General features: G+C 35.2%; 1 protein-coding gene across 3 annotated transcripts in view; it reads right to left on the minus strand.

The window, feature by feature from the left end:
* The window catches only part of CDIN1 (CDAN1 interacting nuclease 1), a 131870-nt gene that overhangs the window by 38291 nt on the left and 67057 nt on the right, over positions 1-26522 (minus strand). The window contains exon 11 of one of the 3 annotated variants that reach the window (XM_040068560.2): positions 25865-25964. The exons of the other annotated variants lie outside the window; for them this stretch is intronic. Coding sequence (XP_039924494.1) covers positions 25889-25964 — 76 coding nt within the window. The 3' untranslated portion in view covers positions 25865-25888. The remainder of the gene's footprint in view (positions 1-25864; positions 25965-26522) is intronic. 3 annotated transcript variants of the gene reach the window in all.

Here is a 26522-nt window from a genome sequence, read left to right on the forward strand (position 1 = left end):
CACTGAGGTCATCAATAAGATCATCGCCATGTCCCCACCGACCAGCAAGAAGGAGACACAAGCTTTCCTAGGCGCCATAGGTTTCTGGAGGATGCACATTCCTGAGTACAGCCAGATTGTGAGCCCTCTCTACCTGGTCACCCGCAAGAAGAACGATTTCCACTGGGGCCCTGAACAACAACAAGCCTTTGCCCAGATCAAGCAGGAGATCGCTCATGCGGTAGCCCTTGGCCCAGTGAGGACGGGACCAGAGGTGAAGAACGTGCTCTACTCAGCAGCCGGGAACAATGGCCTGTCTTGGAGTCTTTGGCAGAAGGTGCCTGGGGAGACTCGGGGCCGACCACTGGGATTCTGGAGCCGAAGCTACAGAGGATCTGAAGCCAACTACACTCCCACAGAGAAGGAAATCTTAGCCGCCTATGAAGGACTTCAAGCTGCCTCAGAAGTAATTGGCACTGAAACGCAGCTGCTTTTGGCACCTCGACTACCAGTGCTGGGATGGATGTTCAAGGGAAAGGTTCCTTCCACGCATCATGCCACTGACACCACATGGAGCAAATGGATTGCCCTCATCACACAGCGCGCCCGTATTGGAAACCCGAATCGCCCTGGGATTCTAGAAATTATAACTAACTGGCCTGAAGGTGAGACTTTTGGATTATCTTTTGAAGAAGAGGAAGAACAAGTGACACGTGCCGAGGAAGCCCCACCGTATAACGAGCTACCGGAGACTGAAAGACAATATGCCCTTTTCACTGACGGTTCCTGTCGAATTGTAGGCGCTAACCGGAAATGGAAGGCTGCAGTATGGAGCCCCACACGACGAGTTGCACAAGCTACTGAAGGACAAGGTGGATCAAGTCAGGTTGCAGAACTTAAAGCCATCCAGCTAGCTTTAGATATTGCCGAACGAGAGAAGTGGCCAAGACTCTATCTCTACACCGACTCGTGGATGGTAGCTAATGCTCTGTGGGGATGGCTGAACCGCTGGAAAAAGGCCAATTGGCAGCGCAGAGGGAAACCCATCTGGGCTGCTGAGATTTGGCAAGACATCGCCGCCCGAGTAGAGAAGCTGACCGTTAAGGTTCGACACGTGGACGCACATGTGTCCAAGAGTCAGGCTAATGAAGAGCATCACAACAACGAGCAGGTGGACAAAGCCGCCAAGGTGAAAGTATCACAGGTGGATCTAGACTGGCAACACAAGGGAGAAGTATTCCTAGCCCGTTGGGCCCATGATGCATCTGGTCATCAGGGGAGAGATGCAACATACCGATGGGCCCGTGACCGAGGGGTGGACCTTACTATGGACAACATCTCACAGGTCATCCACAACTGTGAGACCTGCGCTGCAATCAAACAGGCCAAGCGGGTAAAGCCTCTGTGGTACGGTGGACGATGGTTGAAGTACAGGTATGGGGAGGCCTGGCAGATTGACTACATCACCCTTCCCCAAACCCGCCAAGGAAAGCGCTATGTGCTAACTATGGTGGAAGCCACCACTGGATGGTTGGAGACCTACCCTGTACCTCATGCTACTGCTCGGAATACTATCTTAGGCCTTGAAAAGCAGGTCTTGTGGAGACATGGCACTCCTGAGAGAATCGAGTCAGACAATGGGACCCATTTCAAGAACAGCCTTATAAACACCTGGGCTAGAGAACATGGCATTGAATGGATATATCACATCCCTTATCATGCACCAGCTGCCGGGAAAGTTGAACGGTGCAATGGGTTACTTAAGACTACCCTGAAGGCGCTCGGTGGAGGGACTTTCAAAAACTGGGAACTGAACTTAGCAAAGGCCACCTGGATGGTCAACACTCGAGGGTCAATCAATCGAGCTGGTCCTGCCCAGTCTGAACCCTTGCACACAGTGGATGGAGATAAAGTCCCTGTGGTACACATGAAAGGCATCTTAGGAAAAACTGTTTGGATTAATCCCACATCAAGCAAAGGCAGACCCATCCGTGGGATTGTTTTTGCTCAAGGACCTGGTTCCACTTGGTGGGTAATGCAGAAAGATGGAGAAACCCGTTGTGTACCACAGGGAGACCTAATTTTAAGTGAGAACTGAGTGTAGGGTTTCATTCTGTATATGTGTATATTTATCTATCTAGCTGTAAGAATGTATTAATTTAGGTATAATGTAGATGGTCATAGAATAAGGGGTAGATTATGTCCTAGGTTACAATGTAAAATGTGCCCAAAGTATGTATTCTATCACCATCTACATGAAATGTTGTTGTGCACCACTGTTTCCCGTGCCCCCTCCCTCCAGACTATCTTCTGTTAATGGCCCATCAATACCGTCCTGCATGACTCATAGATAACTCTCCCCAGGAGCTATCTCTGTTTAATAGGCAATCAAGGACCCATTGCAAAACTGATAAAATGATATCAGTCCATTGTGAGATGCTCCGCCCAGGGGGAGGAGCCAAGCATTCCCACCTGGATATAATCTGGGATTTGGGACAGCACAGGCAGCCTTACCCACTGGATTCCCAGAGGACAAGAGCTACCAGACCTTTCTGCAAGAACACTGCTTCAACAAGACCACTTCATCTGGACTGCCACCACCACGGTTTCAGGTTGTATTCTGACTCTGTCAGTGATCTTTTGTACCATTGCATGTGTTTTATTTTATTTTACTTTTTTTTCCTCTCCTATTAAATTGTTTTTTCTGACTTGGAGTCTCTCGCTGGTTTTGCCTTCAAGCCAGCACAACATGCATCCCCAAGTGCTAGATCCACTAGGTAATTTAATATAATATATAGGTTTCAAAGACAATTAATAACATTACATCTATTAAAACTTCTGAAATATTCATTCAGAAATTCCACTATATGTATATAAATGTCTTAAGTACAAAAATCATAGGAAAGCAAGGCAGGCACCTAAGTTAGGCACTTAAACCAATCATTGTGTGCTGAATAGGGTCCACAAATGGTCATAACATTACCTACTTTGCATACAGCACTTTGATGATTAGTCACCTCTTTATTACATAGTTCTTATTTAAAGTAACTGAAAAATACAATGACAATGTTAACCATAGTAACCCTTAAGTTACCCATATGATTCACTAAATTAATGATATTTCAAATGTAAAATTTGATGATGCAATTTTTTGTATGAAACATCCATTTTTTTGCAAAGGACAAACACAACAAAGCAATGCATGGGCACCTCATGCTTGAGTGTTTGTAGTTTGCAGAGTAACTTTCCCTCAGGTTTCAATGACTCCTTCAGCATCAACGTCACCAATATTTGGATTTATGAAACCATACTTTGGTCAGCTGGTTTGAAACACAGTGCAACTTCAATGAAATAGTTCTAGTAAAACTTTTAAAACAAAATTTAGAGTTTTAGTCTGAAACACAAGATCATCAGGTTAAATTTAATACAAAGCTTTGACAACAACAGCCAATCCCAGAGTACGCAAATACAATATTAGCATCAATGATACTTTTAAAATTTTGTGTTAAAAGGTTTCTCGTGAAGTTTTCAATTACGAGACTCCTAGTCATCCCTAAAGAACAAAATTATCTACCTCTGAAACTAAGCCCTGCAAAGTAGATGTCACAAAGGAGTAAAGATTCCACTAGGAACCACTGACACAAGGAAGTAAAATTCGAGCCAGATGCAATTAGTGGCTAGGTACTCACTGTCTCTAGAAAAGTAATTATTTCATCTAGAGAATGCTATAAAAAGTATCATTTTCCATACTACTTGTTCTAGCTCAGGCACCCTGCACAGGCTGCTGCGCAAGTAACAATCACGTGTGCTTTACTGTGTTAATATTTTATTTTGGAAGTGGAGAAAAAAAGTTATTTTTCATGCGGAAACTGTGTTTCTTCTTCCTCCCATAATCAAATTAAGTACTACTACTAATAGCAGTATTGTTGCTAAACTTTAAATAAAGGGTTCTTAAATTTGGGCTTTGGAAAGTATCACCTCAAAGCATGAAGAGAGAGGTAACTGCTGAAAAAAGATCTCAATTTTTCCTCTTCTGTAGAGACTAACACACATAAAATAGCCATATTGCAGTATATACAGATCAAAGGAGTCAATTACATTGAATTTAAAGAGACTGGTTCTGTTTTCACAATACACACATACTCACTGAGTTTTGTAATAGGAATGGCTTAAATTCCTGTTAACAACAGAAACAGGAGTTTATATACTCACTATCCCAAAATTTTACTTTTGTACCTCCTTCTTCTCATCTTTCCCCAGATTTGTCCCAATTTAATTTTCTTTATTTACACAAAATAATTTTATATATTTTAAGTTCTAATTTAAGATTCTGTATGCATTTTTGCAAGATTTTTTTCTTCCATTTTATTCAAAGCATGAGCTTTTCAGAATGTCACGTCTAGCTGAAGCTGATCATAAAATTAGAAGGCATTTTTTCCCTCTTAAAAAGTGGCAATTTTCTCTCTCACTGTATGTATTTAGAAAGACAAGAACTGATGCTCTAAAGTACATGAAGGATATACACCTATTTAAAAGCTTAGTCTACACAACAGAGCTCACATGTACTTCAAAGTTTTAAAAATATTTTAAATATCTTTACTGGAGAAACAAGTTAAATAGGGCTTCTTGGTAAAACTAGTAAACTTTCAGAGTTGGTATTATCAAGATGTGTGTGTCGGGTTGAGTTTAAAAATTCTACCAAAGCCCAAAGAGAACTGAGAAACCACATGAATACGAGTGTCTCAGTAAGACAAAAGCACCACACATCCTTTGCTAAGGCAACAATGAAAACCCATTACTAACTCTCTTTGAGACTACGCCTGATATACAGATATACTTCATACAGATTTTGATGAAGTCAATGGAATTTGCATGGTCCTGTAACATCATATACTAACTACTGATCTGGAAAGGATCAGAATCCAGAGGAGTGTGGTACCAGAAGAATTGTTTCCATATGCAGAAAAGAAGCTTCATAAACACCGTAAGGCCTAAGCTTTGAGCAGTCTATGTTATGAATGCAGAAAATAAAGTAGATCAAGTAACAGCTGTTACATAATGTAAAGCTCCTTGTACTGCCTTTACTGCCTTCCCTAAATTTTTTCTTAAGGTTTCTTGAGTTTCTGAAATCAGGTTTACATCATTAAATCTCAAAGTGCTTCCTTAGCTATTTTCTGTTTCAATTCTGAAACATCGCAGAGTGTTTCTCACTCTATCTCCAGGCATAACAGTTAAACAGTATTGTAATTTAGATCAAAAACATTTGAATAAAACCAAAATCCTTAGAACCCTGTCAAAAGGCAGCACTAGTTTTTTCCCATCAAACACATAATATAGTGTTCTAATACTAGCACTGTCAGGATGGGGAAAAGAACAAAACCTGTTATTTATAATGTAAGATGGTAGACACAAAAACTTGTTATCTGCAGGCCAGGCCTCTAATAGTGAGAAGATGATTACCTTACAAATCTGGCTACAGTCAGTATGGTTTTGGTAGAATATTTCTCATGCCATCCTTGCATCTTCCATGCCCAACACAACCTTCAGAATCATAAATTTAACCAGCAGGTTGCAGTTCAGGAGATTATCACAGCTAAAGTTTGGATATGCCACAGAAGAAAGAGCTGCTCCAAAATAAGAAACAACCAGAACATTAAATTATTTCATTAACAAAGGTACACAGTTTAATTATTTTTGTCTGAGTTTTCCACCACCAAATTTCTATGACTTCAATTAAAAAAAAGTTAGTATCACTTGTATTGCAAGTAGAAGGGCATGCAAACCTCCTCTGGACGATGTACTGCTTTAGTCTAGGTTTCACAGGCCCAGGGCTTCTGAAGGGCTTCAGTCTGAAAATGGGTTTCCTGCTGCTGGGTATTTGGGTTTTGTTTTAGAACTGCAATTGCATTTCTTATAGATTATTTTCCAGAACTCACCTACAGCTGTTCACGGAAGTTGCCAAGGACTTTGAGCTTAGCCTCTTTAAATCTTCCACGGGAGAATCTTATTTAGAAACTCTAGCTTAAGTACAACTTCAGTGAGTACACCTACCTTACTCCTTCAGTGCATTTCTACAGGTCTTGTGACATGCAGATAGGCATTGCATTTAGGTAGAATCTTGAAATAAGAACTTGAGAAAATCGCAAGAGGGCTTGAAGAGGTGTCTCTCTACTGATGCACTCCACTTAGAATATGGGTCCCAGATTCTCTGGGAGTTAACTCATTATGAGCATGTGCTGTACATTATCAAACCAACAGTGGTGGAAATTTCATTGCTGGTAAAGGATATTTTGAGAATTGTAATAGACCTCTCAAAGCCACACTTGACCCTTCCCTTTTCATAGTGCACAAGCTAGTTACATATGGGATGACAGATAAGATCCACCTCTCCTTGATATGTCTCACAAAAGTTCAAACTAATGCCAGGATCTGACAACTTATTCTATGCATTTCATAACTAGGTAATGACCAACATAGCTAAGTGGATCTTTATTCTTCTCACCCTTCTTTGTCATTACAGTCAACACGATCATTTTCATCTATTAAAAACACCTATAGCCCTCTCATCAGTCTTCATCTGGAGTTCTCTCATCTGAAATGTTTAAATCTGGCTAATTCTTTCTTCAGGGTATCATTATATTATTTACTGCTTTCTCATTTTATCTACACAGATGAGATCCCTGAAAAGTGTTAATTTCCTCTATATATATAAGCAAAGAACCTCTTCATGAACTTGATTCAGTGCAGTCTGCTCTGTTTATCTCCATCCAAAACAACTCTGCAAAACAATCATGTGACTATTTAAGTATGTAATTTCTTTCTTTGTATCTGGAAAGTGGAAAACGGTTACAGAGGAAGACCTATATGCCATTCACGTTTCCATCATCTCTCTCCATTCACTAGCAAGCTGTCAAATTCCACACTGAATTGGCAAACCACCTTTATTCTTTATCCCCAATTGCCTCTCAAGGTTAGAAATAATTCTCAAAAAGCATTAACAAAAGCAATCTGTTATTTTCCTCTAAATATCTCAGCTGTCAAAACATGAAAAATTTAGCAGGCTTCTGATGTACTCAGATCAGTGAATATTTTGCTGACCAATATTATCTTACTGCGTCTTTGCACTGCACTGTAAACATTTGTCAACTTGTATATTATACTTGAACATTAAACTCTGTACAACAAAGTATCTCTTGCTCTGTTCTACAGCAATTTCTAGCATATTTTACTAGGACTTCTATGTGTAGTTTCAATACACATAGTAAACACTAAAAAAGATGATGTGTAATAGAAGAGGGATAAGCCACTTCCTACACAAACAAAACATCTCCAAACATGAAATATAAAAACCAGGTTGAGAATTTACTCTTAATCCATACTGCTTAGAGGAATGACATATTTTCAAAACACATACATAATAAAAATTATATAATCAAATTATGGAGAATAACGACATAAAATACCAAAAATAAAATACCATAAAATACCAAATTGTGTCATTCATTCTGGATAGTAACTAGTCTGCTTTGAAGGAACGAAAACATAATGATACAGAAATCCTGAAATAGCATCTTCACTATATCTTGTCCACATCTCTTTTATGCAAGACAAGTAAAGATTTCTTTGAAAAGTCTTTCACATCTTGTAAGTATTTATATTTCACCTCATGTAACATTGAAGACTTTTTTTGTTATCATTAATAGCTATAATGTAATATTTAGCTACTCTTCTTGTTTTTTGAAAACCTTGAGAATCAATAACACAATCACAGTGAGTTCCATAGTTTTATTTGATATCATGTAAAACTACCTTAGAGGTGCTGTATTCCAAAAGTCATCGCTAGATACCAGCACAAAATAGAATTGTAAAAAATCACATTATAAAGGCTTTCTTCATAATTATTTCTATTATAAAGGCTTTCTTCATAATTATTTCTATTTCCTTCTCTACAAATATGCCTTTTAAGAAACTCCATTACTTAGGAGTAAGACAGTATTTGAAGGTGTGATCTCTTAGCCTCAAAAAGAGCACTTAAACCTCAGTTAGACTACTCCTTCTGCCATTAACCACTGGGGAGAAAAAGTGTGAGATGTGAAAACTCATCATGTGTCCTCATGAGTGAGGACAATTTTGCATTTTTATCCCCCCATTTCTGTGATTTTATCCCATGGCCCAGAGGCTGCAAGTGGCTTTTTGCTTTTGAATTGAGGAGACAATAAGAATTTACATCTTTGATGGTAAATGCTAATATGTTGTCCTTATTTGAAGAAAAGATTTTAAACTAAAACAATGCTTTCCTGCTTTTAACATATAAGTTAGTAGAGTTATTAATTGCTATAATGTATAACATGTTTGTACTTGGAAACAATTACATTGAAAGCCTGAAATTTGATCTTTGTATGGTGTGATTTTGTCCTAGGTAAAAAGATGGGTATACCTGCAAAAGGCAGAAGGATTATTGCCTGAATTTTTCTCCCATAAGAATGGCGGATATGACATCAACTTATCTCACAAAATGACTATGAGTTAAATCTTATGAGAATTTGCATAATGAATACTGGATCACATTAAGTTTCAGCAGATAGAGATTTCCTTATAATCATAATACAACACAGGGAAACAGTAAAGTTGATTCTCGTTTCAATTTCTTCTCAAACTTCTTCATGAACACTGAAGAATTCCTTTCCTTTACTAATTTTAGGACATGAAACAGCAATTCAAATCTTTAGTTCCCACTCTTCAAAGTTTTCAGTTTGTCATTGGATTTTATGTTCTAATCGGATAAAGCAATTATGCGGCACTAATATTTAGGGATTATATATTGATAGTTTAAAACAAAGGCTATCTCCTTTGAACATTCAACTTGGTATTCACATCCAGTGGAAAATATCAGCAACTAAATGGTGAAGTTTTAAATTATACAGCATATAATTTTTTTTTCATTCTCATACAAACAACATATAGTAAGACTTACAGAGTCAATGTTTAGAACTATGGTTTGAAATAAAAAATACATAGCATACATAAAAGAAATGTGAGAGGTGTTTATAAATTGTCAGGTATTCCAAGGTATATTTACGGCATTTACTTTTGTTAAAAGTTTTTCTGATGGGGAAATACAGAACATAATTTCTTGAAAAGAGTAGATGGAAATGGGATAAACATTTTAAAAAATAAGAAAATTTGTAATCCTCATGTGTGTTTCATGTAGTAACATTTACAGGCCTTATCAAGACATATATGCAATAGCTGCCTTTATGTTCCGCTTACCTATTTCCAGGTTTCTAATCAGTACCACTCCAAATTATGCCCACATTTCTTGAATCACAAACAATCACGGATCACTAAAATTTATTGTAAAAACTAAAAAAAGCCTCAATGTAACTACTTTTGTATTTTTAAACTGTCAAAAATTGCATTTTTTTAAAGGTAAGGAAAATTATTGATCTACTGTGATGAGTAACTGAGGTTATTCTTTTTACTCTTTGCTTCTTCTGATCTTCATTCCTAAGTCATGCAAAACAAACAAACAAACAAACCAACAAAAAAACCCCACCCCAAAATAAAAACAACAAAAAAGGCAAGCATTTCTAGAAAATGTCTTAATCTGGTCAATTTAAGCCTCTATGGCTTTGGTCCACAGAAGCTTTATTAGTTTCCTGGGCTCCATAGTGGGATAAACTATTTCATGCATGAAGGGATCAGCATTCCTTCTTCTAATCATTGCTATTGTGCCCATTACAAAGCTCTCTGAACACCTCCTATGCATATCCACAACGTATCTTAATCACTCCTCAATTAATAACTTTGTACTTTTATTTCGGTTCTGCTGCTTGTATATACATTACTTGAGGATCATCCTGAAGCCATAACTGAGTATGGTGAGATTATAGTAACTTTCCCACTGCAAATACATTCTTACACTGAAAGCGTCCAGACAGCAGTTTCTAGGGAGGAAGTGTAACAGCTTAATACAACTGCCAATCCCTTTCACAGTGCCATGACAGATGTTGGTGTTCTGTCTATTGTGACTACCCTGTAACTTTATAGAAGCAGAAAACACTTTCTTACAACACTTATGTGCTTTGATAAGCAACGTGGGAGCCGATACTCTTTACATGATAAGCATCAGAAATCTCTGCTAGCACCAGCTAAACCTTTAATACCTGAAAGCTATTTTTTAAAGTCTGGGTTTGCTAGTCTACTATACAACAGTCTTCTGAATGTAATATAGGTGGACTCAAAGAGGAAAGTAAACCAACAATTTTTGCTTTAATACATAAATATTTTAACTCCATTGCTAACTCATCTTACCTTTCTCTTCAAGCAGTAGTCACCTGTAGCTATCTAGTCAGCCTCCTGCCTCCCTTTTTGAAGATGATGGACATTACATGTTAAGGGGAATACTAAAGGAACGCAGACTGACATCATGCAGATTTTTCTCAACTGCAGAGGAAAATACAAGTAATAAGTGAAGATTCTTGCAGGAGGAAAGGCATGGTGTGACCAAATTCTTTCACAATGCATTTTCAGTTAAATTATACTCTTCTTGATATTATATTACTCATGCAATCTAAAATCCTGCCGGGAGAGAGAAATAACTAACTATATTTAGCTTTTTAAAAGCTTCCCCTTAACTCCATTCAATCAGTCTTCAATCTTCCAGGAATATCTAAATTCCAAAATTTACATACTATATGGTTTGATAAACAGCATCCACTGCTGGATACAGCAGCACCAGAAATCTACATGAACTTTGCTATGCATTCCACCAGGACATGTGTGTCGATCAGTATTTGTCTTTTGCAACATCTGAATGCCTAGCAGAATTCCCATATATAACATATCCCTATATAGATAATGAATGAAAACTGACATATGAAAGGCTTGTTTTCCTTAGCTATTTTCTATGGATTACTTAGTTACAGTCCAAGTGCACAAGAAAAACACAAGGCCAGATAACAGACCGCAGCATAGTGCATCCGCAACAGCAAAGCATTTATGGAATAAGCGTATATTCAAAGAACTAAAGATGAAAACCAATTAAATGTTTTAGCAAAGTGGAATCATTGCAATGGCAAAACATAGGATGTACCAAGACCTGTCTAGAAAACTGCAAACTATTTAGGAAAAGTGCTGCCCAGTATCTGCTAGTTATGTTTGTGAAGGAAGTCTGAAAAGCTGTAGAAAGCGTAACTAAGGATGGAAGATGTATGTACCTCATCAAATAAAGAATGCTACTCTCTTAATCATGGAAAGTGAACTTTGACAAAGACATGAACATATGAATGGCTCATACAATTAACAGAACTTGGGCACAGAAAGGAAGGACTCCAGAAGGAAGAGACTGCTTTTACAGCCCTTAAAGTAAGTGCTCTTAAAAAAAAAAAAATTCCTAAGTGAAAAAGATTACAATCTACAAGCAACAAACAGCATGAAGAAAATTATTATACATCGCCATAAAATTTGTCATACAAATAACAGATTACTAGACACAAAACTTAACTTTGAATTGGTATGGTTTTGAACTGGAAAGAAAATTTTAGGATCGTAATACAGTTTAAGTAAGGTGCAGTCTATGTTCAGAGATCACATGCTTATAAGAATAGGGAAGCCACAAGAATTAATACCATTAGTGATGGTATATATCAATAACACCCACTGAGTGATTCTATGACACAGTAATACTGTGGATGGCAGCCCTGGCAAAATGAAAACACTACAGGCAGCTTGCAGGAATGGAATAATTATCAAAACCTTTTAGTAGTTATGACCTGCAAAATGCCTAGGTTGTTAAAAGGGTTTGTGTAAAGTCTCACAAAATTCTACAGAGGAAGAAAAGCCAAAATAGGTGACTACAGATCTAAAGATTATTATTCTTGATATTTATTATTATCATCATCATCATCATCATTATTATTGGTAAATAAAAACACGTAAGTTATTTTTGTCATCTGGTTTGCCTTAATCAAGAGCTAAAAATTAGTTTATAGCACTGTACACAAATGCCGTGTTTATATCGATATCATATGCAGCTTGCATGAAAAAGTATACATTAAAATGAAGAACAGCAATTCACATAATAGTTAAAGACAACCAATAACAAACCCACAAAATTACAGTTGTCAAACATAATTTACTATGTATATTGCCTCTCGTCTCTGTTAAAACAGTAATTATTAAAACTAAAGTGATATGAGTGAATGTTTATGACTTCTTATTAAAACCCCTGACTTTAAGCAGTGTTCACTTAAGCTTTAGGTTAAAGAAAATCATGTAGAGATTTCTGTGCGATGGCCTAGTGACTTTATATCCTCTTGTCAAACCTCAGCAGTTTTATTTGTAGTGATACATGCCGGAGAAGGTTGGAGGTTAAAGTTGATAGGAGGGCCAACAGGAAAGCCAACCAACTTCTTTCAAAAGATTACAACCTTTAACATATTAGGATCTGTCGGCTAACTTTGTAAATCTGCATTTGTGTACTCTTCTGTGAACTGATCCCCAAACTCCAGACCAACAGGGCTTATAAATACCTCCCTCTTACTACTTTCCTTATGTTATTCCTTCATAATGTTCCTACTGTTCAAGTTATTATTTTTCTTTTGGTATTGTACTGATGTTTAGTGCTTACTGTTAGATTTCGAAGAACATTTATAGGTAGATAAAATATCTTCCTAATTTTCTTCAGCCTAGTTTTCTCTTTCATCCTTAAAACTTAAGGTTTTCTTAATCTAGTTAAACTAACATTAAATGTAAAACCATCAGTCTACTGGAATAAAGCTCTCTAGATTTCCATTTCTCCCACTTATTTCAATATTGATTACTCTGACTTCAAAAAAAACCCCAAAACTAATACAGATAAAAATAATGATAAATAAAATAACACAGAAACAAAAAGGGTAAAAAAGGACCTTTAGAGGTTGTCTAGTCCTGCTAGACAGGGTGAACTACAGCTGGTTGCTCAGGGTTTTGAATAGCTCCAGGGATGGAGACTGCACAACCTCTCTGAAGAGACTGTTCCAGTTTCACACAATCAAAAATGGTATTTCTAACATTTCGGTAAATTTTCCTGTATCTCAAGCTGCGTCCATGATCTCTTATCCCCTTACTGGGCACCACTGAGAAAATCCTGGCTTCCCTTCAGATATTTATAGACCTTAGTAAGATCCTCCCTGATCCTGATTTTCTTCACACTGGACAGCCAGAGGTCTCCCAGACTCTCTCCATATGAAAGATACACCAATCTCTTCTTCACCTTTGAGGCCCCTCTTTGGATTTACTACAATTTACTCCAGTACAATCATCCATCTTATGCATTATCTAGTCACTTAACTGAATGGACCAAATCATTACACGGATCAAAACTAGTACTGATAGCAGCTTTATTCTTACCTGCACTGAGGACAGCACAAGTTTTTCCACTGACTTCAAAAAGAATTAGACCTCTGCTGGTTAGATTAATTCTGTGTACAAAAAGACGTGTATTTACTGTACATGCCCATGATGGCCCCATGATGCAGAAATGCAATGACAATTTTGTTGTTATATACATTTGGTAGCATTTAGACAATAAACAACTTAGTAAACAACTTTTCTCCCAATGTATCTGAAACATTTAACTTGCAGGTGTACTGAAAACAGTCTACAGCGACACATTACTGCAATCCTATAACTCTGCATTTTAAAATGAAAAACTACTGCCGAAACTCTGCACATAATACTATTGCTGCTGCATGAGACCAATATAACAGAAAAATCTATTATGCTTAACTATTATATTTTATAAAAATGTAAATACAGATTTATATAAAATTTAAAAATTTTTAAGCATCAGACTTGACTTTCAAGCTTCACCCACTTCTCCCTGCTACTTCTTTGAAACCCTGGAGAACAACATTTGGCAAAGCAAAGATTCTGCATTCCACATTTCATAGCATTTAGCTATTACTACAATTTTAATTATGCAAAATTCAATGGGCTCTAATATAATCTGACTAAGACTCTAAAACAAGCATTGTGAGGTGCTGAAAGCCATGTTGTACACAAATTCCCTCATGTCATAGAAGACACGCAGCACAGCATACTTCTTCATAGGTAAAACAACATCCCATGATGTTAACACCTTTTGTTTGTCTTCTCTGCAACTAACGACAATCTTCAAATTTTTCTTTCTTAAAAAAAGTCAGCTTTTCCAGTTTCAGTTCAGGCACACTCATGTATCATAGCAAAACCAGGGAGAGAATACTATAGATGAGATATAAGAAATATTTCAACAGCAAGGCACACTTTTGAACTATTTTTAGCTCAAATATGAACAATATGAGTATTGATATGCACAAAAAGGACTATTATAAGGTTACATTACATTTATATTTCATATTTTAGTTACATTTACGTAATTCAGACACAAACATGTATGCTGAGGTAAGATCCACCTTATGGTGCAGACATTTTCCTGAAATTTACACATGAAGAGGATTCTCCCCCCATGCCAATTCCACAGATCCAGGCTAAATTTCAGGTCATTCAAGCCAAGGAGAGAGCAGAGGCTCAGCAGACTACTGCTATTACATCTTATTGGTCTCGTGGTGATTAAATTTTAAAAAAATCTACAAGCAAGGGTATTAATTTTCAGAACTGCACATGATGATTATACAGAGAAGGAGCACAAAAATACAGGACACAAAAGACAGTGAGCTTCTACAAATGGGGAAGTCTTCTTCATAGTAATAAGAACACAGACCGTTCTCTCTGAACTTGAAACCCTGGACATTTTGCAGCCAAGAATGATTTGAGTAGTAGTTTAACGTGATTTGTGTTTTTCTTAGAGTCTGACCCTTTATGTCCTTAACACAAGCCAAAAAATATCTGGAACTTTATGTTGTTTTTATAATGCTTTATGTGAAAGCACAGATAGTATTTTTGGATTCTTTTTCTCTTCCTTGACACCCTATAAATACTGCTAAGAAAATTAAAGTTATGAGAAGGTCTGTGCTTAGGCTTACACTCTTGCTACAAGAACAGAAAGTTTTCATAAGAGAGGATATTTTTATGTCTCTATCAGTAGTGTCTTTTACCTTGAGTTTTAAGAAAACCAGTTTAACCTTGCAATATTTTCATGCAATATCAGGCTTTTACAGGCAGGGACTTTTAAATGTAAAAGCAACAAGTAATTTGCTTGAGAATACAAATGAGATCAACAATGGAACAGATTCAAAGCTACATTTACAGCTGTTATAGCTTATCCTGTCCATTGTCTGGAGGCACATGTCTGAGAATCAGTTACTAAGAATCATTATGCATAACAATATAAATGAAGACCATTATTCTATCTTGGCCATTTTACTACTTGAATCATGAAACCCTCAGCTTGTATTGAGGCTAGATGTGCTAACCACTGGGCAAACATGTAAGGAGCTAGAGTTTCCCCTAGAAGAAGATTAAGCTTCCAGCCCTTCAATCACGCACACTCCTCTCTGGAATGTTGCATTTTGATGTAGTGAAACGATACAGAAACCAGTTTACTGGTTTTAATAAAGTGTTAGCAGTAAGGAGAGGTCTTTAAATACAGGAAATGTGATTTTCAACAAAAGAAAAAAACAGTACTGTGTGATAATAAGTTCTACTCAGTAAGAGCTTAGTGTTTCGACCAAAGTTTACAAAAGTTGTTACAGAAAAACAGGTCAAATGTAGAGTCTGCTTCCTTTGCCTTTTTATTAATGATAATGTCTGCTAACCAAAGTTTTGTATTGTTGGGGTTTTATGACTTTTTTTGCTATGACTCATACAGAGATGACTAAGCTTCTACTAAATTTTCAATCTGGGCTTGAATTTTCAAGCCCAACAGAAGTGATCAAAATTAATGATTCCGCAGGAGTCCACCAGTTTCAGATTAGAGAATGTAGTATATTTATTCAGATTCCAGAGCATATTCCACAGAAACATGACCACACTAAAGAATCCTACCACTGCAGGAAGGATGAGTGGAAAGAAATAGACACAACCAGCTGAAAACAGAAAGGAGTTTGATAACAGGATGATGTGAGGCACATCTTTGTCAAAAATATGCCAAAGCTAACCATGCATGTGTCTCTTGTAGCTTGGGTCCCGAGTCCTCAAGCCTTAGGAAACCCAGCAATGAAGAAAAAAGAGGGGCATTTTTGTACAGAACAGTGCCAGACATTTGTACATTTTCAGCTTTCTCACATGCCCAGTGTATTTTACAGAGGCTGTGCTATTCATTTTTGCTCCAGTTCAAGGTATGCGACCAAGCAGAAAAAAAATCCTTACTTTTCTTAACAGAAAAATCACCAACTCCAAGAACAAGGATGTTGTCCATTTTTACGATCAGTCAATGACAAAGTGAACACTGATATGAATTAACAATCCAAACTAAATTTACTAGAGAATATAACAAGACCATAAATATTGAAGTCACATTTTCATTATGAACAAGCTTTATAACATACTTGGGCTAGTAATTTTAACTAAAAACTGATAGAGTTTTACTATTTGCTGAAAATGCACTTTGGTAAAGTTGATTTAGCTGTAAAATACCTTGCTAAACAAAGACAACTTTCATACAGATTCGTTTGGTACTTTGCTACAACAAACAAACTGGTTAAAACCTATTAAAGTGTATGCACCAGAGTGAAAGAAAAAGACTTTGAAAAATTTCCTCAGGAAAGCACGACGCTTTTGCATAGCAAAGGTGCAAAAACTTTAAAAAGACAGGAGTCAATGTTGTTTGTAAACCACTGCTGATCACATGTCAATTAAGTCACTCTTTGTTTGCCAGAAGTGGAAAAACTTGATAACGCAGAAAAAGTGCTTGAATAAACTTTTCAACACACCACACAGCCAAAAACATTACTAGAAAATGTGATTTTTGATTCTTTGAGAAGAAAAAAGAACAGAAATCAGAAATATACTTCAAAATGTATTTCCACAGTATATAAGACAGGCAACTATGATCAATGGGAACCTACAGACTCTGAAATAGGTAACTGAGCTTCTGCCAACATAGGAATTGTACTGTTCAGAGGGTAATTGTGAGAACACAATTTTACGTTAAGAAGCTAAATGTTCACCTTCTATTTTTTTAAAAAACCACTCTCGTTAAAAGCTAAAACTAAAAGAACGCCAAACAGGTAAAATCACACAGTTCAGAAAACACAAAATATCTCTAATGTGCTATTCACAGTCTGTGTTTTAAAAGCTGAAGGACATATATTTACATACACAAAATACAGCTATCACTGCGTTGTGGTCTGCAGAGTATTTTCAGTTATTTTTCCTTATCCTTGGAAACATACATTACTCAATACAGCAGAATCCTGTAATTTTACAACATTTTGGATTTCTTTGAAATGAAAAGTCCATTTTATTGTTTTTTAATTAAATCTATTTCCCTGAAAGGTCTTTAAAGGCTCTACAAACTACCTTGCATTTTATTATTGCTGACAGTTATCTAAACCATGCTTGAATGCCCTCTTTATCCTTTAGTGAGCAATTGAAAGATCATATGCTAAAAAGACTTGTGCTTTCTCTTCTTCTAGCCCTATAATTAAGGCATTTTAATACATTTCTTCATAGTCATTAAGAGAGCACAATGTTAAAAATTAATGAAATGAGACAATTTTGAGTTTAACAACCATAAATACACACAACATAAATTTGTCTCAATTGTAGATATAAAAAAAAAGCCTTCTTGAAATCACATGATGAGATTACTGAATTGTCAAGATTTTGCCTTTGCTGTCTAAGGGTATTTAAATGATGTATGGTAGACTGACAATACTCCAGAGTTGTTACATACCATACAAGAGAGGTAAACATTTCTGTCAAACATTCAAATTCCATTGGGTTTTTGTTTACCTTATATAGATGTCTATAAAAAAAGTGGTATTGCAGGATGATGCTGAAATGGGGGAGGAAAAAGGAAAGAAGAAGCAAGACAAAGGCATAGGAAGGGAAAAATGATCATAAGTCAACTGCAAAAAACCTGACATATAATGAAAAATACCACTATAATAACACCCACTTACAGTCATATGTTAATAATTTTTACAACAATTAATTTGGATTTTTTCCTAAGAAACAGAGATCATCATGTTAATATATCACATATTTTTGCAACACAGGAAAAAAGTGGCTTTCTTTTCTTACATGGTGAAGGGAATTCAGTGTTTCTAAGTACATCATCACTTCTATATGCACCAATTAAATACAGGGTGCAACTCTACTATAGACACATTAGTACTGAGTATTTCCAAAAACACCACAAATGAGAAAATTATACAGCTTATCTTAACTATGTTAAGATTTTCAAGGCTTAAGGTTTTTTATGCTTTCTCATCTTAATTTAAAAACATACAGTGCAACACAGAGCAAGAAGGTAAGGGAGGTTTTTTTCCTCATAAGAAAGATGAAATAAAAAAAAAAAAAAGGAAGTTGCTCTCCAGAAGATTTTTTAGGGTTGTCAGACTGCTATATTATAAACAACCTTATTAGTCCTTTATAATTACAATAGGTACCTCTGGACAAGATCGAGCAGACATGACAAATGCTTCTGACTTCTTTTTAAATCGAACCTGGAAGGTCATCGCTGAACAAACAGAATGCTATACAACTGGGGCCATAAATTGTGAAAGCTAACAAAAAGGTAAGTTTTTTGATGTTAAAAATTAAAATTATTCTGTTCAGAATTTTCTGTGTAAGATCTGGAAATAGGAAGATGAAATAGTTTAAAAAGAATAAATAGGTAAAGAAAAAGAGATCTTTAGAAACTTTATTAACAATTTTTTTTTTTTTTGCAGTTGAATCTGTATTTTACTATTAATACAATGTTTTTAGAGTAGTTGTTTTATTTTACATATACTGTCTTATAGATAACACCTTAGTGAGTATTTATCCATGTTTGCATTTACTTTTTTTACAGCACTATAATGAAATTGTGGACACTTAAAATAAAACCAGTTAGTCTGAAATCTATGGGATTTGCTTGCTGCTATCCTCACATCAAGTCATTAATGCATTTTTCTTAACATTTTTATTTTGTTTTAGGATCATTTAACAGTACTGGTAGTTTTGGACTAAATTTAATTTGCATGGAGATAAACAGTAACTTAAGTGACTGGAACTGGAAACCAGTTGATGCATTCACTTTTAAATATCCTATTTCAGTTTGGAGAGGAAATGTAAGGAATGAATTAGAAAGCTCTAAACGCTTGATGAGAATTAGTGGTATAGAAGAGAAGAAAATGAAGCCTTCAGTTATTTTCCTTACAGTTAGGCTGAATGAAATTGTAAATCAACAAAAGACTTGGACAGCATTCAAATCATCAGCTTTACCTAATAAAAGTTCTAACAGAGCACTGAGCATACCATTTGAAACAAATATGAAATAAATATGAAATATGAATGACTTTAAAAAGAACCATATGAGAAGCAAAACAGTAAAATCACCAAAATTTGAGCAAAGGAAATTTGAACTGAAATGTATGATGGGCAATTAATTACCTATTTTGACAATTCTAAGTGGTCAAGTTTTTAAAGTATGACACAGAAACCTTAACCTATCTGTATATGAGTGATAAATGAGGCATTTTGTGTCATTACATTCCCATAAATCACCTTCTTTAACTGCTGATGGCTTTTATCAGCTCTAACCTTTTCAAGCTTCTATCAGAGTGCTAACATTTTCAACTTTGACACATACGCAGTTTACAAATTCTGCAGCTGATTAACTCTGGACAGAAGCTCATTGCCATCATTGTCTTCTTCAAGTTTGGTTACAACTTCAGTGTCTCAAAAACTCACAGGAATCTTTCATATACCAGAAAATACTACTTCACTTTGTTGGGCTGTGTTGAAAGGGATCCAAGATATTTCCCCTTTTGAAACAAGTAAATGAGAATATACTTTCAAAAGTAGTCTTCTACAGAAAGACTGAAATATGTGTAATTTTCATTAATTTAAAATAAACAGCACTTTCCAAATAAAGAGATAGAAGTATTATGATCAATTTTACATGACTTTATAATATAAACAAGCTTGGAATAAAAAATTTGACTACACAAGGAATGTTGCTGTAAAAGTTTCTAAAGTAAACAACACAAAAAAGTTGAAAAACTTCTAATTATTGCAGTGTATTGTATATATGACATTACAGAATATTGCAAATATAAACTGATCATGATCATAGGCCCTTAAATAATTTTGTGGGATCCCTCACTAAATCCCTTTCTCAACTATTTTGTGAATTTTAAAGATTATAAATAGCAGTATCCTGAAACTATAAATTCCAAAGATCCAATTTCAGCATTTCAGCACTTAGAACATGAAATTAATTCAACCACTATATACTCAGAATACAATAAATGAAAGAGCAGCAAAGAAAAAAATAGAGGAAAAAAAGTTTTATCCCATGTAAATAAACCTAGAGATTTCAAGGAACACTAGCTTTCTGTAGAAATTAAATTACCTATTTGCCTGACACATTCAAAATTTGCTACAAATAAATGATAAAATAGTTTATAAAATTTCATCCAGGTGTTTGTCTTATAAAACATTTTAACTTACTGGACTATTCCAACAATAAGAAGACATACAGTAGGTCTTTCTGCTTTAGTAGCATCAAAACATAGTAAGAATGGTATCAAAGCTTTAATCTAAACACTTGCATTTTTGCTATTTTTTTAAATTTTAAAAAGTGCACAATATAATTGCAGATGTATTTCATTGAAACAGCAGTGACTCATTCACTGAAATGAATTTCTAAGATATAACTTATCTAGACACTGAAACAAAGCCCAGGTTTAAAGAGATGCTGTCTTTAATAATATTAGTCTGCCTGAAAATTTTATGTTGGTTGTGTGACTACCGGAAGCCTGGTACTTCAGATGGTATTAGTTTTGATAAGAGCTAACTAGACATCAAACCTGAATAATGAAACATGAAGAGACAGGCTTGGAACACGTGAATAGGAATGTCTGCAGAGATTCTCATGATTGTCTCTTGTTGATAAACAACATATCTTAGAAAAACAGCGGATGTAGGAAAAATTTTTGCAGCATCACAACTAATTTAGCCTTGCAGTGTCAATATTTAAGGCCTATCCATAAAAAATTGGAAGTTCTTTATTTCACTAATAACGTCACACAACAGAGAAGCCGTTCAGTTACACTTTGACAATTCAGATGTAAATCTTGGAATGTCTGTAAGTATTCATGACAAAGGCACATTTATCATTTAAATAAAAGGACATGATTTCCCAATGTTTGTATCAAAGACTAGTGACAGAGGAGAGCATGCTAATCTAATGAAAAGAAGGAACACAGATGCTTACTATTTTGATCAGGAGAGGGAAACAAAGACCTCTTTCCTAAATAAAGATCTAAACATTCATAAAGTATATACACAAATATATACATAAGTGTATATAACACACTGTGCATGCTTAGGAGCTTGGGATGTTCTCTAGGAGAAATGCTACAAATGCTAACTAGAATAACCTCCAATCTACTTAAGGTCAGAAGAATCCACATAACACTGACATTGATCAACTCCAGGTAACTGCTTATGAATTTACACATTCAGAAGCAATTTTAGCTTTCTTCTATTAAAATTCAACAAGTAATAAAAGAGAATTTATTTTTTTTTGTAACTTGTTTCCTGCTGCCTTAGTTCTAGGTTTAAATTATACTTCTGTAACCTCATCCTTATGTAACTTGAATTGCATAAAATCAATCTAAATATTACTGAAGACAAAAATGTAGACTACTCAAATGAGATGCAATATTGCAACACAAATGGTGAACTTCAATGCCAAACTTCATTGTAAGCTTTTACATTTTTGATACTCAAATTACCTTACTTCAGTGTCTTGCTTTATGTGTACCCAAGTTCTATCCAATGAATTTTGCATGTTTAGGAAGAACTATTAAACATAAAGAATTTTGCTTACTGAACATGAGAGTCACGACCACTGCCAGTGACACAGCCAAAAGTTTGTCCAATCTGCTGATCCATATGCAGTGGTAAGGTCCCATGAGATTCAATGATGCCTTCACAAAGTGTTGTCAAATGATGATAACATGCAACTCCTTGAAATCCATCTTTCTCATTCTCCTTTAAGCAGGTAGTAACTACAAAGAAAATCCCTCTGATACTCTTCCATTAAAATTCTGAAATGAGTGCACAACTTTTTGCTATGCACAAGAAAGTACCCCAGTCACTTTAGCTCTGAACAGAGAAAGAAAAGCCTCTTTGCTAACTGGAGAACTATTTATCAAACATACTTGTTTATACCTTGCTATAGTTATGAAACAAAGAAAGTACTAAAAAACTGAAAATAATTTAAGAAATGAGTCCCCATCACACGATTTTCAAGAATTTACAAGAAGGAGCGTTTGACAGTCTCTACAAAAGTATGTAACTGAACATAAACTGGTGGTACTGAGGCAGAAAATATATATTTGAATCAAAAATATTCTTAATGCAACAATGTATTTCTTATTGTTGAAGTAAGTTTTACCTGAACAGAAATGCATTTGAAGTTAAGAATGATATAACATAGTGTTTCATAAAAACATACACCAATACCAACAAGCATTTTGCTCTGCCACTCAGAAGCTTTAGTAAGACACATCTGATGACATACTTAATGCAACTTATCCAAATACCCTCAGTGCCTGCTTTAATGCAAGATTAGTGTTCTAGGGAAGCAGCTTCTTATGCTCTGGAAACAGGAATCCATATTGTACAATCACTCAAAATAAACAAAATGTATGAAGTTTCAATATATACATTTCAGTCTCATTTTTTATCAAAAGAAAATCTCTCAGAGCCCTCACAGAGGCTGAACAGAAATGTGGTACACAGTAGTGGCACTGTATTTCTTTTGCCTAAGCCAAGATTCAGGCAAAAGGAATTTGTGCAACTGAGTGGAAATGTGTCCATTAACTGCCCAGGGACTACTGAATTTACCCATTTTGTACTTCAAATTACTCTTAGATTGTGCATTAACCTCGGCAGTCCCATGCTTTTAAATGCTTTATTTACTGAGTCCTATCTGCAATCAGCTTTTGACATTATTTTTTTTTTTCCCTTGTATTAGTACATATAGTTTTGTGTTCTATACATCGTAACTTATCATTTAACATATTAAAGGCTGCGTAAGACAAACAAAATTCCTCCACCTCTTGGACCTTTTGTGAAAAATTTACTGGATGCTCAATATATATAATATTCAATAGCATGTGAGAATAATTTTTATGCAACTCTGATAGTTAGAAAGATAGATAACTCAATTATTAGATCATCTATCAAAATATTCAGATGTGTAAGAGGCTACTAAAAAGATTGATGACTGAGAAAGTCCACTGATTCTCTAGCCATCATATCCACACATTTGGCTAGACAACATTTTTCGCTGCCTTCACAAGCAAGCTTCATTACCCATCACTCCACTGAAAAGAGTTTATTATGAGGCTGCCATCTTGGCAAGACTATTATTTAGATGATAAATGTTGGGGGAAAAAGTGTGTCTAGATTTTTTTTTTTTTAACATGAGCTTTTTGACAGATAAAACAAACAGCATCTACATTTCTAATTAAGTTAAATTTGGCATATACAAATATAGGTCAGTAAAGCTATGATATGCTACTAGATTATCTTCTGTTTGAATCTTGCCCTTCATTTGCAAAATGTAAATTAACTAATTAGAAGAAAAGCAGCATTATTTGTGACAAAATGCTGCTTCTACTTTTTTTGCTTTGTGACATTTATGATCAACTGTAGCCCTTCATTCTAACTTCTAGTAGATGGATAATTATGCTCAAACTAATTTATTAGGCTTTTAGCATTGTAACCCAAATAAAAACTTGAGATTTCTGAAGGCAAAGAAGCACAACTGCTTCATTAGCTGCAACATGTAGCTAAATTACATACTTGCCCGTTTTACTTTATTCACAATATCATGCTCTTAACATATCTTGCATGAATATTTTCAATTTCAATGTTCAAGTACCTGACTCAGAGGAAAGTCCCTATTAGTATTCTTAAAATTTCCTTGAAATCTCTGCATCCCTTCTGTACATGTTTTACAGTAGCAACAATATACCTATGTTTTGTTCATTAGTACTAAGTGTTAAATTCACTTTATATGCCTACTACCCTCTTCAATTGTCATTTGAAATGGATTAGACTAGCACCTCCCGAGCTACAAAAACGAAGAGGGAGCTGATCATTCTTGAGTTTCAGCCCAGCAACTTGACCTTGTTAAATAAAATATATATGATATCATAGCTTACAGGAAGGCATTCTTTTTGCTTTGGTTTGGTTTTAACTACTAGCAGATAGATAAAGAACCAACATTAAAAGATACATTGAAAATGTCAGATGTAAATGTCAATTAAAAATTACAAGGAATTCTGAAAGGTAAGGTCTGTGGGGGGTTGACATTCTTTGACATAGTGGAGTTTCTGCAACTAGGCCTTTGGCAAGAATAGCAGGATCTATGCTGTCAGCTCTTATTGTACATAAACTTAGATGCTTGTCTAATCTGAATGAGAAATACCAGGAGAACTGGAGCTGAAGCCTTGCAGTAATATGGAAGAAAGCTGAAAATGCTCTATCTACACTACATGAATCTCTTGTGACAAGAAAATATTTAAGACAGTACAGAAAAATATAAGGGAAAAATAATGTAAACATTACTTCATTTACTATTTTTTAAGTTCAGGATGTAACAATGTAGCAGTGACAAGAGGCTTACATAAGAGAATTGAATTATAATGAAAATCCCAGTTTCATGTCTGTATGAAATACAATACCTAAGAAGAACAATGCATGAAAATCTACACTTAATATCAATCACTCAAATATAAATGATAATATGGATAAAATAAGGTCTATTATTTCTTTTCTTTGACAAAAATTAGTTTTGATACAAAATTAAACAATCTACAATGCTCAGCAGAACCTATGCTATGCATAAGCCATGGTCTCAGTGAAAATGTCTTCATGCTCTGTTTTTCAACCACATTGTTGAAGAGAGCATGACAGGTAAAATCTAAAAAATATACTTTTGAGCAGGAGTGAAAAAATATATTTTTCATAAGCTATTTGTTGATTTTTATATTGTTCATGTGTCATTAAATAAAGATAAAAATAATTAATATGAAATGCTATTGGAAATAGGGTGAATGTATCTAGGACATTTGTGAAGCGCAGAGATACGCCTCTATGTGTATTTGTATATGTATATATATTTGAATGTACACTTGTATCTGTTATTCTTGCAGAAGAACACAGAATTTTATCATCTTTACAAAGTAGACTACTGCATTTCTACTAGAAAAGTAGTAGAAAATGGCATTTTTCACTGCTTTTGGTTCTCTTCTATAAACAAACATATCTTATTCAGCACTACTGAAGTTAGCAAGTTCACTTTAAAAGAGTTAATTAGTTTTGAAAAAAACTTTCTATATCAAGTCCTAAGCAGTAAAATCACCCTAAACTCTCTCTTTTATCTACATCCATTTCTGTGTAAGATTAATTTAGTAATTCAAGTGAAGCCAGAAGGGAGAGAAAAAAGGAGCATAGCAAAACCCAGCATGTGTGAAAATCTACAAGCATTAGATAGCTAAACAAACTCTAAGTCCCTCAGTGTTGCAGTAAGGTCAAAACCTTTCAGCATTGTACCAGTGTGTCAAAATATGTCAACGAACCATCATATTGCAAGAAGAAGAATGACCTTTCAGTTCTTTATGTTTGGGCTGCTTTGGATGCTGGTATGCATGAACAGTTTTCCTAGCCACTTGACAAATGTAACTCCCAAGGTTTCTTCCAAGTCAAGTTGTTACAATTGTTTTCAACTCACCAAAGCAATTTTTTAAACCGTCTGCTACTGAAGAATACTGAAGCTGTTAACAGAATGGACATCCATAAACCCACAACAGATCTCCTTTTTCCCATACCACCTACAATCAGACAACAATTATTACTTCAACAGTCTTCACAGTAACCTGTTAAACCAATTTGAAGAGATTAACAGCAAAAAATGCCTGTAATTTGCATCTCCTGATTCAGACTTTGCTCACATAGAATTCATCCTTACCATAAACTGTAAATGAATTTGAATGCAACACTTTTCTCAAAAAATCCTAGGAACACATTATATGTGTTTGTGTTGTGATGTACAATCCTTTGCATCGTTTCTGTTTGCACTTATCTGAATTAAATACCCTTTTATTAATTGACAGGTCTCTATGATAGTTGAATAATTTTACGACTTACAGTTAGGAACTGAAGTCTCAAGATCAGGCATAATGTACCAATTAACAACACACTGAATCATGAATTTAGGCTTCCTAAAAGTGTGATCAGTATTTTAAAATTACTTATGGGAAACTTGCTTTTATTTATTCTTTAAAAAAAGAGAAGCACAGGACTAAGCATTTAGAACACAAACAAATGGTAGAAGGAATTTAGCACAGAGATGACTTACCATTTTTATTCAAAGAGAAGATGAAATGCTT

Source organism: Hirundo rustica, chromosome 6 (assembly GCF_015227805.2).
Source record: "Hirundo rustica isolate bHirRus1 chromosome 6, bHirRus1.pri.v3, whole genome shotgun sequence".
Lineage (NCBI taxonomy): Eukaryota > Metazoa > Chordata > Aves > Passeriformes > Hirundinidae > Hirundo > Hirundo rustica.